We start from the raw sequence: 14716 nt of genomic DNA, 5'->3' as shown, positions 1-14716 counted from the left end.
GCATCCTACACGATCCAACTTCTGACACCAACTGTTACAAGGCAAAGGGGTTGTGTCATGGCAAGCTTAGGACAAAAACACTGTGAGCAATTCAGGTTCCAAAAATCAGTCAATTTATTTTCTGTTTTCAGTCCAAAACAGGAAAAAGAAGAGAATCTTTCAAAAACAAATAATCCAACAAAGTGCTCATCTCAGATGTCCACTCCAGGCATGCTGCAGGAGCCATTTTGGTTTTCTTTTCTCTCCTTCACTTCCTGCTCAGTTTTATAGGCCTGAGGCTCCTCCTCCTCAATTTCTGCCTCTCATTTTTCACTAACCAAAACTGAACCCTTTATAATTACAATAAAACAAGAATTTAACAAAATACATTAAACATAATTTTTCCTCTTGCAAAACAAATTAAATACATGTTTGATTTCTACATGTAAAATATTTTTTTTTTTTTGTGAGGGAGCTTTTGCTTCCTAACACTAGCCATTAATAAATAACCTGATAAAATGTTATTCTAGCCGCTAAACTTTAGCGTTAGCATCTCTAATGATAGAGAAGCAAATACAACATTAATGTGCCCTGGTTTGCTCTTCCCTGTATGACAAATGTATAGATGATGAAGTATGTAACTATACCAGTCCCTGATGTTTGGAATTTGGGGAAATTTTGTGAAATAATTTAAAGAAAATTTGCCATATTTTGGAAAATTTTGAGTTTTTTTTAACAATTTGAAGTTAAAAATGTCTGCCGTCATGTGATAGAGGAAGTGGAAAACTGAACTGTGCAAATATTGTGGATTTTAACTGCATTTTTAAAAATTTGGAGTGGCTGAGATATCTACATCTGAATTAGTTTGCCATTTACAAAATGTTTCATGTTTTTTTCTATCATTTTTACTTTCTTAAATCTGCTGTAAAATACACCAAAGAAATGATCAATCATCTGATTTCTATCCTTGTTGGACTTCCTAATCAGTGAAAATATTGGTATTAATATTTTTAATGTGGGCGTCTGAGCCTTATTTTTGTCACTAGAACCTTCGATTTAATTTTTTTTAAATTGTAGTAAGAAAGTTAAATATGAAACATATTTTAATGATTGTTAACTACATATGTGTAGAACTGTACATAGAACTGCAACATGGTTCCCCAGTTTTTAATTTAATTTAATTGAATTGTAATTGACAGCTTTTATAGAATTTCACATTTCCATGCCAATTACAATTTAATTAGGATTAAAACAGCAAAAAACTATTACGATTACGATGACCAGCATTTTTTTCAATTATACTTATGCCATAATTGTATTTTATTATCAATTACACAATTACATTTACCTTTTTCATTTATAATTAAAAAAATTATAATTACAACTATGCTCACCTGTCTTACCTGCAGGTCTCCATCCTGGACTCGAAGCGAGGGATGAACGTGGGGATTTTCCTCAAACAGTTCAAGAGGTGAAACACACACACACACACACACACACACACACGTTTTGTAGAACATGTTTCAGCGCACACTCATTTTCTCTCTCTTTGTGCTCATTTTTTTTTTTGTTTTTGCTTTATTTTGTGTGTATTTTGTCAGTTATTATTTATTGTGTCTTTTGTGTTTTTTTGCAACATTTTGTTTCAATTTCAGTCATTTAGTGACTGACGCTGTGATCAAACACCACTCACACACACACACACAGACACACACACAGACACAAACACACACACACACACACACAAACACAAGAGGAAGGTTAACTTTTATTAGATTATTTATTTCAGGCTCAGTAGCTGCGATTTATTGTGATTTAATTTTAGTAATTGAGAATGTAATCATAGTAGAGTTTATGAGGATACAAAATAATTGTAATTGAATTGGGGAAAAAAATGCTGGTTACTGTAGTAGTAACTGAATGTGGGTAATTGAAAACATAATTGTAACTGAAAAATATAATTGACTCCAACCCTGACGTGTGTGTGTGTGTGTGTGTGTGTGTGTGTGTGTGTGTGTGTGTGTGTGTGTGTGTGTGTGTGTGTGTGTGTGTGTTTCCCTGACCTCATCCCGGCGTGTTGTGTGTAAACAGACGAGGCGAGGCCGGCGTGTTGTTCAGGCGACACTTACCTTCGCACAAAAACACACAAAATGACCACAAAACGACAGAAAAGGATTCAAAAAGCTACACAAGTCATAACATAAAATAAAGCCTAGAATTTCCAGAAGGACACACAAAGTGAGCAAAACAAAAAAACAAAAATCCAACATAAAGAGTCTTCAGTACTGAAGTAAACGTATAGATACTTGAATAAAAAAATCTTGGTAAAAGTATGTAAATTACTCCCTTAAAGTAAAAGTTAAAAAAAGTACATGTTACTAAATGTAATTAAGTAAAAAAAAAAGTAAAACAAATTTCACTTCAATAATAGACAGGGTTTTTTAATCACCAAATTCCATATCTTTTATTTTTTAAAGAACTTGTTGAAAACTGGTCCATGGAAACAAGTTAAATCTGTTACTTTCGAACACCTGGAGAATTTAGTAGCACTCAGTAAATACAATTTTTAAATAAAGTGTTTCAAGAAAAAAAAATTGAAATGCTCAATAAAACCCAGAGCAGCTTTAAGTTTAACATTTTTAACAACTTGAAAAGATTAACCACAAACTAAGGGACCTGTTTAGCAGAAGAAAACTCAAACTACCAACATTTAGTGTCTTTTTACGTTGTGACATCATCTTCGAAGGTCGTAAAGTAACGAGCTCATTTTAAAAATGTAAGGAGTTGAAAGTACAGATATGTTTAAAAAAAAGTAAAAGTAATAAGTCGCCAAAAAAATAAAGTACACATACCATAAAAACACTACTTATGTACAGTAATGAAGTATTTGTACTTTGTTACTTGTCACCTCTAGACACAGGACATCAAATGTAAAAAAAAAAAAAAAACGAACATCAATCATCAAAGGATACAGAATCAATACAAACCGACATTAAATGTTTAAAAAAAAGATAGAATGACCCACAACATTCCCAAAATAACAGAGCGGATAAAATAGATGTTAATGAGGCGGTGACGGCGCAGACGCGGCGAGGTCACCATTTGTGTTGGTGCTTACCAAACACAGCACATGGAGGTATGAGGGAGCACGCATAGATGGAGTTTGAGACTCGAGGCTCTATATATTTAATAGAATGAAATAGTATATAGAGCATCACAAGATTCACACCAACCACAATGTGTGTAACATATATAATAATGCAAAAATGATTAGTAACATCATTAATAATGTTAATTTACGTACATGCTTCATTTAATGTTGTAAATTCATGATAAAATTTTTCTGCTTCATTTTTGCTGCGGCACCATACGTATATACATACATACATACATATTTCCATTATGAAGAAGAATTGCAGGAACAGAAAAAGAACCAACCTAAAGTCTCAAAATCTTGGGATCATTTCACTCAAAACTTATACTACACACCTGAAAAAATCTCAATAACATTTCAACATGGTTTCACTGGAGGGAAAACATTATTATAGTATTTTTTCGAATGAATTTGGGAAAACAGTAATGAAAACTTTTGCTCCACCTGCCCACGCAAACTCAGCATATGGGAGGAAGTCCTCACAGGACATTCAATTTGTCCGTTCAGGTCCAACCAGGCCATCGTGGATGACATCCGTCATGGCAACAGCACAGCGTTTGGGGCGGAGCCTCTGAGGGAGCTGCTGAAGCTGCTGCCTGAGACGGACGAGGTAATGCTGCGACACGCGAAAAATAAACCAACTTCAGTCAAAACTTCTGTGTGACTCACGTCTACTCTGGTGAAGGTGGAGAAGATCAGGAAGTTCAAAGGAGACGCCTCCAAACTCACCATGGCCGACGCCTTCTTCAACCTCCTCATTCAGCTGCCAAGGTCAGTGACGGAGGTCAGTGATTGAGTTAATGATGAATAGATATAGAGGAAAGATCGAGGAAGAGTTGTTGTGATGTGGTGATAGTTGTTGTTGTTGTTGTTGTGATGTGGTGATTATTGTTGTTGTTGTTGTGATGTGGGGGTATGCTACAAATCTAGATTACCTCTTATTTCACTAACTTCCGAGATTTAATCAGTGTGTGCTGTCCTACAAACCTTGCTGAAGCTTAATTACTATGGCAACTAATGCTGAACAGCTAACCTGGTCGCGAGCAGGTTTTGCTGTGGCTCGGATAATAGCGAGTCCTAAAGCCCCGCCTCCTGACCAATCAGATCTCTTAGAAAACGACCTGTCCATTGATAGAAGGTCTTGGTTGGTGCAGAGCTGACAGCTGTGTTTAGAAAAGGAGATTATTAATTATAAATTAAATAATTTCATTTACCGATGACACCCTTTAGGAAAGATATAGATTTATATCTAATGGTCTGATCTACAGTCAGCTGATGAAGCCTGTGTGTTGATCGTATGCTAAATTTATATGGCTGAAGTCATTCATTCATTCATTCATACGCTGGTGCTGACATTATCAGCAGGAACATACACAATGTGCTCTCAACCCAGTGTGTGTGATAGAGGTCTACTTGAATAGAAACACGTGTGTGCTGTAATAAAGTTTAATTGCAGAGCGCTGTCTGTTTATCATCCAATAGAATCATATCATAAATAATCTCACACTGTTGCACATTCACGTCAGCAACTTCCTGTCTGAGTTCTCTCATTCCTGCCTTTTCTGTAACTACAGGGTTGTCTTTGGTCTGAATTATGGATTTTAATTATTCATCATTTTAAACTTCAGCCACCTGGTCGGGACCAAGTTATGAAGTGGATCAGATCTGAGTATAAAAGCTCCGCCTACCTGCTGTGCGCTGCACTAACAATGTTGCTCTTTACTGTCATCATGGATTTATATTTATTATATTTGTTTAAACTGTTCCTCCATTCATTGTAAAGACGCTCAGTCTGCCAGTTCTCTTCATTGATTGGTCAGACGCACCAATCTCCACCCCTTTCATGTGCACAGCACACAAGGCTCACTTGGCCTAAATTAGCGTGTTGTGATCATCATTCGTAGGACAGCTCCTGTCTGACAGGGAATGTTTGGTTAGTTGAAGCCAGCTAACGGAGATGAATCCAATTTAGATTTGTAGCATAGGCCCGTGATGATTGTTGTTGTTGTTGTGATGTGGTGATTCTTGTCTTTTTCAGCTACTCTGTGCGTATCCAGTCGATGCTGCTGAGGGAAGAGTTTCCTGTTTCCTGTGAGTCCATGAAACGAGACGTGAAGATCCTTCGCTCTGCAACCAAAGGTGATCTTTTCCCCATTTTCTTAATTTTTTAATCTCTATCTTATCTGTTTTTATTCATTTTCTTTACATTTTTTATTCCTTCTTCTTCTTATTTCTCCTTCTTCCTTTTCCTCTTTTCTTTTTTGTCCTCATCTTGAAGAGGTTTGGCATTATTTCGTCTGGATGGGGATGTGTTGATCCTCATTTTCCTCATGCTGACAAACACCTAGAGTATTTTTAGCAGCGTATGTGTGAAGCCGTTTTTCAACCACTGTGCCATGAGAGATTGTCAGGTGTGCTGTGGGAAATTATTCCTACTGTCACCGTGATAATAATAATGATATCAATAATAATAATAATAATAATAGTGATAATAATAATAATAATAATAATAGTGATAATAATAATGATATCAATAATAATAATAATAATAATAATAATAATAATAATAATAATGATAATAATAATAATAATAATAGTGATAATAATAATAATAATAATAATAATAATAATAATAGTGACAGTAATTAAAAATGATGACGTAAAGCTCAGACAGCGTCACCAAACTTGACTTGTGCTTTCACCATTCAGTAACATTCAGTAACAATCACACATCAAACACAGGTGCGCAGTGCGCACCGCAACGCCATAGACAGCAGTGGATCTATTTACATAAACCACGTATCAAATATAAGGATAATCCATGTTCTTGTACAGAAAAAGGATTGATTCAATGGTGGATGCTTGTGCTTCAAGCTTGTCTTAATTCGTTCCCTCTGCTTCGATCAGAGCAGTCACTGACAGCTGAAGCGCAACACTTTTTTTTGCAGCCAGCACCCACAGTTGTTGCTGGACATAGAATCATGTTTAGGCATTAAAAAGATATATATTTCATATTTAATCCTTATCACCTATATACTGTAAGTGCATTGCTTTTTATTTTTTTTTACACGGTATTGAAACTGATATCGTTGCTATTTAATGACACCGCGGTATACGGTATTACTGTATTACCGCCCAAACCCAGGTGACAGTGTGCGCTCACGTTGAGCGCAGCAGTGTTTGTGGAGCCTGCGCTGACAAACTGTGTCTAGCATTTAACGGGCACACTCAATGTCTCCTCACCTCACCTGCTGCTCTCCTGTGTACCGCTACACGTTCCCTCGTCGCTAACTAACTGCTACACTTTCCCTCGTTGCTAACTAATTGCTACATGTTCCCTCATGGCTAACTAACCGCTACACATTCCCTCATGGCTAACTAACCGCTACATGTTCCCTCGTCGCTAACTAATTGCTACATGTTCCCTCATGGCTAACTAACCGTTACACATTCCCTCATGGCTAACTAACCGCTACACATTCCCTTGTCGCTAACTAACCGCTACACGTTCCCTCATCGCTAACTAACCGCTACACGTTACCTCGTAGCTAACTAACCGCTACACGTTACCTCGTTGGGTACTAACCGCTACACGTTACCTCGTAGCTAACTAACCGCTACATGTTCCCTAGTTGCTAACTAACCGCTACACGTTACCTCGTAGCTAACTAACCGCTACACGTTACCTCGTTGGGTACTAACCGCTACACGTTCTCTCGTCGCTAACTATCAACCTCACATTCAGCGTCTCTTCCTGTTGTTCTCTCCCATTAAATGACTCCCTCTGCTGGTTTCTCCTCCAGAGTTGATGCACTGCGAGCAGCTCCACACCGTTCTCCATCTGGTGCTGCAGGCGGGAAACATCCTCAACGCAGTGAGTGGCAACCAATAATTAAGCAGTGCATGATGGGAACCCTACACTGCAGGAACCTCCCTCATATTAAACCACTTAATGCACACAAGAGTGTGTGTTTGTGTGTGTGTGTGTGTGTGTGTATGTACGTACCAGGGAGGTTACGCAGGTAACGCAGTGGGCTTCAAACTATCGTCTCTTCTCTCTCTCGCCGACACCAAAGCGAACAAACCAGGGATGAACCTGCTGCACTTTGTGGCTCTGGTCTGTAGAAACTGAAGCTGCTTTTGTAAATAAAAGTTTGGATATTTCTCTGCTCGCTGCCTCTGCGACTGAACTTCCTTTCTGATGTTCTTCCTGCAGGAGGCGCAGAAGATAGACGTGGAGCTGCTGGAGTTTCCTCTCCAACTGAGTCACATCCAAGCAGCAGCCAGGTCAGACTACGTTTCAAAAAAACAGAAAAGACAAAACACGAACGCGAAAACACAAACACAAAAGACAAAACACGAGTTCAAAAAACTCCATGCACGCCATGGATGGTCTCGCTGTTGCATAGTGGCTGGAGGAGTTTGGATAAGGCCACTTCACAACAACAACAATGATGTCTGCTGTCCAGTTACGCAAACTCAAGCCGGCGAGTGGTTACCATGGGAACGCACGCCGTAAACAAGAAACGGACCAACCCAGCGATAATGAAAAATCATTTCAAACTATCAATCACTCTAGATTATTTTTGGATCCAAAGGCTAAAACCAAAGGTCTGTTTTGGTGGACATATAAATATACGGAGCATTGCACCAAAAGTAGAACAAATCCATCACCTTTTACTCAATCTGGACTATGTCTGCTTATCTGAGACTTGCCTCAATCAAAATTCTCCCCATGCTGCACTTAAAATTCCTGGCTTTGACATTTTTAGAAAAGACAGAGAAGGAACAAAGGGTGATGGTGTCATGATATACTGTACATAAAAAGTAATATTCAGTGCCATGAAATTCAGGGGTTGAGTGTACATGAATTAGAGTTTATAGCTTTAAATGTGATACTATCACCGCAAATGTCTTTTAATATCATTGTTGTTTATCGTCCTCCATCATCGAATGTTCGCTTCTATGACAAATTTGAAAGTTTGCTTAAAGAACTCAACTTGAACTAGACTGTTGAGATTTTAATGTAAACTGGGAGAACACATCATGTAGGAAGAACCTTAAAAGAATAGCCGACAAATCCAGTTGATCAAGGGCCCGACGAGAATCACATCAAGTAGTTCTCAGATTTATTTCATTTTTTCAAACCAGCCTGGGAGAATAATGAAATCTTATAACATGTTAGTTGATCTCTCTGACCACAATATTATTCTTGACGCAAGAAAACGTACAAAAAACAGATTTTGCCCACGTGTCCGTGAACAGGAGATAACTGGAATACCAAAGAAGAATCATGAAGGATTTATAGATACCATTCAACAAATTGAGTGGAACCAAGTTCTCCTGGGAATAGATAGTGACAAGGACAATGAATTATTTTTGTCAACTATTGAAACAACAATTAAATATTTTAGCTGTAACATTAGTAAGAAACACAATAAAAAAACATGTTACCATGGATAAATGCAGACAAGTGATGAAAGAGGGATCTGGCCTTAAAAAATACCATCAAAAATCGGTCAGTTAGTGCCAGGAAGCTATTTACAACTTTACAAAACAGACTAGTTGAAATTATAAGAAAGGTTAAAGCTGCTTTTTTCCTGACAATAATTCAGAATGCAAAAGGGGATTCTAAAACAATCTGACAGCATCTAAAGAAACTTACGGGAGAAGATAAAAAAAGAGAAACATTGAGATTAAGATAAACAGAAAAAACTAACTTAAGTTGCAGATGATTTTAACAACTATTTTATTTATTTTAGTAACACTAACCTGTGCCTCCCCTGACTGCATGTGCCTCTTAGTGACTTTTCAATGTTTTATTTTATGATCTTGTGTTTTACTATCTGAGGATTGTCTGTTATGAAATACTGTTTATTTATTTTTTTTAATAATATGTAATATGGAAGTGTGATATGTTATGTAGGTACATTTTTCATGTTTTATTGTATATTTCCTTTAATTTTTATTCTTTTAGGGTGACATTTTAACATTCTGTCCAGGGACTACAGATGAAAAATAGCCTTCTGGCTAAATCTGGAACATTTTCTATTTGGATATTAATGTACACTGTCCCTGTTAAATAAACCAATAAATAAAAACACAAAAGGCAAAACTTGAACGCCAAAATGAAAATATAAACACGAGCGCAAAAGACAAAACATGAATGCAAAAAAGAAAACGTAAACACAAAAGAAAAAACACGAACACAAAAGACAAAACTGGAACGCAAACACAAAAGACAAAACATTAACGCAAAAAAGAAAACACAAAAGACAAAACACACGAACGCAAAAAAAATGTAAAGACAAAACTGAACGCAAAAGACAAAACTGGAACTCAATCACAAAAGACAAAACATTAACGTCCAGTGTTCCCAGTCTAACCAGCAGTCTATGCACTGCTGTTGATGTTTTTTACAGGATCTCCGTTGAATCGTTGGACGGCGAGCTGCAGTGGCTGACGTCTCGCACGCACTCAGTGGAGGAGAGCGTTCAGAAGGAGGCGGAGCTACAGCAACAGCTCAGTGACTTCCTGCAGGTATCCATCGCGACATCACTTTTTTACTCAATTCAATTTAACTTTATTTATATAGCACAAATGACAATCTCAATGCGCTTAACAAAATACAAAGTTCATAGTAAGAAAAAAAGAACCCAACAAGATCTACATGAACAAGCATTTAACGACAGCGGGAAGAAAAAACTCCCTTTTAACATAAAAAAATCTCCGTTAGAACCAGGTTCAGAGATGGCAACCATCTGCTTTGACTGGCTGGGATTAGTGGACAGAAGGACCAACAGAACAGGATAGAGAGATAGAACATCAGAGTGTTCCAGACTAGTTGAGCCGTGAACCACAGATCAGGAACTGCCAGCTCCAACATTAAGTCACCTGAAACAGAAAAGAGAGAGAAGGGTCAGGAGACGATACAGACTGCAGAAAAACATGATACACTATTAGCAGGTCTGGTTTTGGGCTTCGTTCCTAGTGATTTGGTTAACGTCCAACGTCTTGCGGCGTCTACCATGATGAGACTTTGTCTTGTACTGGGAACACATAATAGTCTGCGATTACATTACAGACGAGATCCTGTCCACTTTACGTTAACACTATTATACGTATACGCTTTAGCAAATAAGTAGGTTTGGAGTTTAATGGTCTCACGTAATGGTCTGAGGTTTTGACCATTATGTGTAATGGCCAGTGATTGTAACCAATACAAACGCGACCATGTCCGTTTCAGTTTATTGCTATTATATGATGTACGCTTCAGCAAATAAATAGGTTTTGAGTTTAACGTTTTCACGTATTTGTCTGAGGTGTTGACCATTACGTGTAATGGTCTGTGATTGTGACCATTACAGACGGGACCATTTCCGTTTTAGGTTATTGCTATTATACGATATACACTTTAGCAGAAGTAGGGGGCTAAAGCTAACCCTTGCCGAACGCCGCTTCCATCGATTCTGCTGTCAAATACCCTCTCACTAGAGAACAATCTGGACTACATCAGGCTGGACATCACATCAAAAAGGGAGGTGAGTGACTGTTGCGCTCTAGATTTCTCTGAGACCTGGTTGAACGACAGTTACTTAGGATGCTATTTGCGTAGTGGGGCTAACAACACACCGGGCTGATTGGAGCAGCGCTCTCAGCGACAGGACACAGGGCGGAGGTTTATGCATCTACATCACGGGTGTCAAACTCCAGTCCTCGAGGGCTGGATTCCTGAGACTATTAGATGTGTCCTTACTCAAACACTCCTGGTGGAGACCAATGTGTTGTGATCAAGCTCTGCAGAAGCATGATAACGAGCCATTCATTTGATTCAGGTGTGTTGGAGCAGGGACACATCTAAAAGTCTGAGGAATCCGGCCCTCGAGGACTGGAGTTTGACACCCGTGATCTACATCAATGACAGATGGAGCAAGGACACAAAAAAATGGGAATTCTCAGTCATATTCATCATTGCTGTTTACATTCCCCCTGATGCAGACACAAAAGTAGCACTGGATACTAGGGATGTAACAATTAATCGTAAGGCAGTTAAAAATCAATTCATATGTATCACGGTTGATATCAATTTTCTGAAAATTGAATCGCAGTACTTTTTTTATCCACAAGTGTAGGCGGCGGGCGGAGTCTACTTATACTTTCTGTCTGGCTGCCTTCTACTCTTAAATATGTTAATAAATGATTCATTGCCCCTTTAGCATCGAAAGAATATCTGTAATATTACTTGAATATCTGTAAAAGTCAAGTTTTTCTATTAGCTCTGTCTGCTAGCATAGCTTCTCTTCTTCACTGCAAGATATCTGCATACCAACCGACCACTGTATTACCAGCGCCCTCTGCTGGTCCAAACAAATATGATGTAAATCATTGCAATCACGGTTTTTTTTTTTTTTTTAAAGTCTAATTGTCAAAATACATTTTCAGTTGCACTTTTAAAAAGAAAAATAACTATTATGCAGTTTATTATAGAACCAGAATTTAAATTAATAGGCTTCATTTTCATTTGTATTATTCCTTTATTTATTTCATTCAAGATTTATTTTTAGTTAAATTGCATTGTTTTGAACAGTTTATCAAGGAATTAATTTGACAATGAAAAATAAAAGGAAAATAGTACAGTATTTGTCTACAGTCCCATTTTGTAAAATAAATCGTGAGAGAACCCAGTATCGTGAATCGAATCGTATCGAGAGTTGAGTGAATCGTTACATACAGACTAGGAGGTTGATATTGAGTATAATGCTGTGACTGTATCGGACTACATTCAGAAATACACGGAAGATGTCCGTGCAACAAAGCAGTCATAGTAAGGGCAAAATCTGGAGACACAGCTGCCCTCAGAACATCAAGAGCGAGGCTGAGCAAAGCAGTCAGACTGGCTTAAGGGCCCATGGACACAAAATCCATGACCATTTTCAGGACCACGGCTGATCTAGTTGGATTAGGTAGAGTTAGGGGTTAGGTAGGGTTAAGGTTAGGGGTTAGGTAGGGTTAAGGGGTTAGGTAGGGTTAGGGATTAGGTTAGGTAGGATTAGGGGTTAGGGTTATGTAGGGTTAAGGTTGAGGTTAGGCAGGGTTTAGCGTTTAGGTAGGGTTAGGGGTTAGATTTATGTAGGGTTAAGGTCAGGGGCTATGTAGGGCTTAGGTAGGGTTAGGGTAACAAATAACACTTAATGAAACGTTGTTCATGCTAATGACAAATAATGACAGCGTGATGTTAGCCTTGTGTATAAAACGTCAAGTAAAGTGTTACCAAATATATTTTAATAAATGTTAACTAAGTATGTATAAGACTTAAAACCTGTAACATGGTTCCACAGGTTTGCGTTTAATGAAATTGTAAAGAACAGTTTTTCTAGAATTTCCATGAAATTCCATAGAATTAAAATTACAAAGTATCTGAACTCAATTACATTTCAATTATTCAATTCAATTCAGTTCAACTTCTTTTACTGTATGAAGCGCAAATTACAACAAGTCATCTCAAAGCACTTATCAAAATATAAAGGTCTTAATAAAATAAACAACAAATCCACATTAATATTATGATTACGACGGCAACAATTTGTTTTCAGTTACAATTACACCATAATTTAGATAATTAATTATGAATTACGTGATTGCAGTTATAATTGACCCCGACCCTGGTTGGAGGTGTTGGTTTGACTCCCAGCGTTTGTGTCTTCATAGCATGCCAACTCGTTGCTGGGTGCTCTGCGGGGCGCGCGGCAGCTGCTGAGAAAAGAAAGCAGCGAGCTGCTCGACTTCTTCTGCGAGGACCATGAGACGTTCCGTCTGGATGACTGCTTCACCATCTTCCACACCTTCTGCTCGCGCTTCACCAACGCCGTCAAGGTAGGAAAAGCTCCGCGGCCAGATTACATTTTACACTTTGTGGCTTTTTCAGCCGCTTCTTTTGTTGTTTTTTGGTTTAATTAGTATATTAGTCATTTATGATTGGTTCTATTTTTTATTTGTTTATAGAGATTGAAGATATCCATCACGATTTTCTGGTCATGTTAGTTGTTTTTGTAGTTTGGTTTCCCTCGTGTGTCTCTCTTAGTACTTAAATTCTTTTATTTTCTAGGGTCAAATTTAAAGTCTTTTTTTGGTTCTAAAACTTGAATGAAACAAAACCACAAAATGATTTCAACAAATGCACAAAAGACTCCAAAAACAATCAAAACAACAATATAATTAAATACATTGCGTTTCACAAGTTGGGACGGATGAATCGTGACGTTAGTATTTATGCTAACATTTATTTCTCACGACATGTGACATGTTTAGCTTTTATCCTTCCATACAAGTGTTAAATCTGACCATTAATAAATCAGTGGCCCTTTGTGGTTTGATGACAGTAAGCTGTGTAGTTTTTACTTGGTCTATCTCTTTATTGCAATTGTTAGCGTTAGCCCTTAGCCCAGTCTTATGTGTCAGTGGGTTAGCGTAGCATTCTTTAGTAGAGCACCGTCACCGTAATTGTGGGAACTTTGGGTGGATCTGACACAGGAACTTAGACTGGTTCATTTTGTTGGATGGTTGTCTGGTCTTAACTAGTGATCGACCGATTCATCGGCCAGCCGATTGAAGCGGCCGATTTTTGCGTGTTTTAAGTGTGTATCGATATCGGCCGATGCGCGCTGCTGTGTTCGCCGACTCACTTTATAAACAGAGCGGCTGCTGTAGGGCTCCGTGTTGTTGCAGACAAAGTGCAGAGCCCCTCCCCCCACTAGCAGAGCATGAAGGTAGCTCTTCAATGGCAAGTTTTAAACTTTCAAAGCATCTTTTAACTGTTTAACTTAGCGGTTCCGTGGGTCCATTTCATGACATGTCTCACTTTATTCTTTACTTGTTCTTGTTCTACATCCCGTTTTTATTATTTGTTAAATATTTTTTACTTGGTGTCATTTTATCTCAGCTTTGTTCATTTCAATAACAGTTCCTTTTTTTAAATTGAGACTTGTACCATTTGTTATTATCATTGTGTAATTTTTATGATGTAAATTGAGGGAGCAAAAGTAGTATCGGCTCCAAATATCGGCTCAAGAAAATCGGCAGTGCGTATTGGTCATCGGTTAAGGCTAATGGGAAAAAAATCGGTATGGGCATCGGCCCTAAAAAACCCATATCGGTCGATCCCTAGTCTTAACCAAGTAGCGGTGAGTGATGTGTCGCTGCTCCTCACAGCTTCAGGTACACTGTGACGAGCAGAGCTACGTGTGTGAGCGGCGTTGACAGCGCTGAGTGCCCGGTACCAGTGGGAATGTTTTTGACAATGTATCTCCCGCTAATCATGTCCGTAACATGCATACGGCTCTGAGCAAAGTTTTATAGAAGGTGAGATGAGCCACTCCTCGTGAAAAAACAATGTTCTGCTCCGTCCACAACTTGAAAAAGACGGCGATGACGTAACCGACAATTGTCGATAAATACATTTGTCGTGACTAATTCTGTTATCAATTTTTGTCGACAATGTCGACTAATCGTTGCACCCTTAGTTGTTTCCTGTGTTATTGCTCAGATTGGTCATTATTCTTAATGCTGACATGAATGTTGATGATT

General features: G+C 38.1%; 1 protein-coding gene across 3 annotated transcripts in view; it reads left to right on the top strand.

Annotated features, from left to right (window-relative positions):
* The window catches only part of LOC114480675 (FH2 domain-containing protein 1-like), a 29615-nt gene that overhangs the window by 11567 nt on the left and 3332 nt on the right, over positions 1 to 14716 (top strand). For all 3 annotated transcript variants that reach the window (XM_028475049.1, XM_028475050.1, XM_028475052.1), the window contains 9 exons: positions 1389 to 1450; positions 3641 to 3743; positions 3819 to 3904; positions 5172 to 5272; positions 6937 to 7007; positions 7143 to 7250; positions 7350 to 7420; positions 9556 to 9673; positions 12842 to 13006. In XM_028475049.1, the coding sequence (XP_028330850.1) occupies positions 1389 to 1450; positions 3641 to 3743; positions 3819 to 3904; positions 5172 to 5272; positions 6937 to 7007; positions 7143 to 7250; positions 7350 to 7420; positions 9556 to 9673; positions 12842 to 13006 (885 nt within the window). The remainder of the gene's footprint in view (positions 1 to 1388; positions 1451 to 3640; positions 3744 to 3818; positions 3905 to 5171; positions 5273 to 6936; positions 7008 to 7142; positions 7251 to 7349; positions 7421 to 9555; positions 9674 to 12841; positions 13007 to 14716) is intronic.

Source organism: Gouania willdenowi, chromosome 18 (assembly GCF_900634775.1).
Source record: "Gouania willdenowi chromosome 18, fGouWil2.1, whole genome shotgun sequence".
Classification (NCBI taxonomy): Eukaryota; Metazoa; Chordata; class Actinopteri; order Blenniiformes; family Gobiesocidae; genus Gouania; species Gouania willdenowi.
Note: the sequence above shows the minus strand (reverse complement) of the source record. Positions and strands in the feature narration are given on the sequence as shown.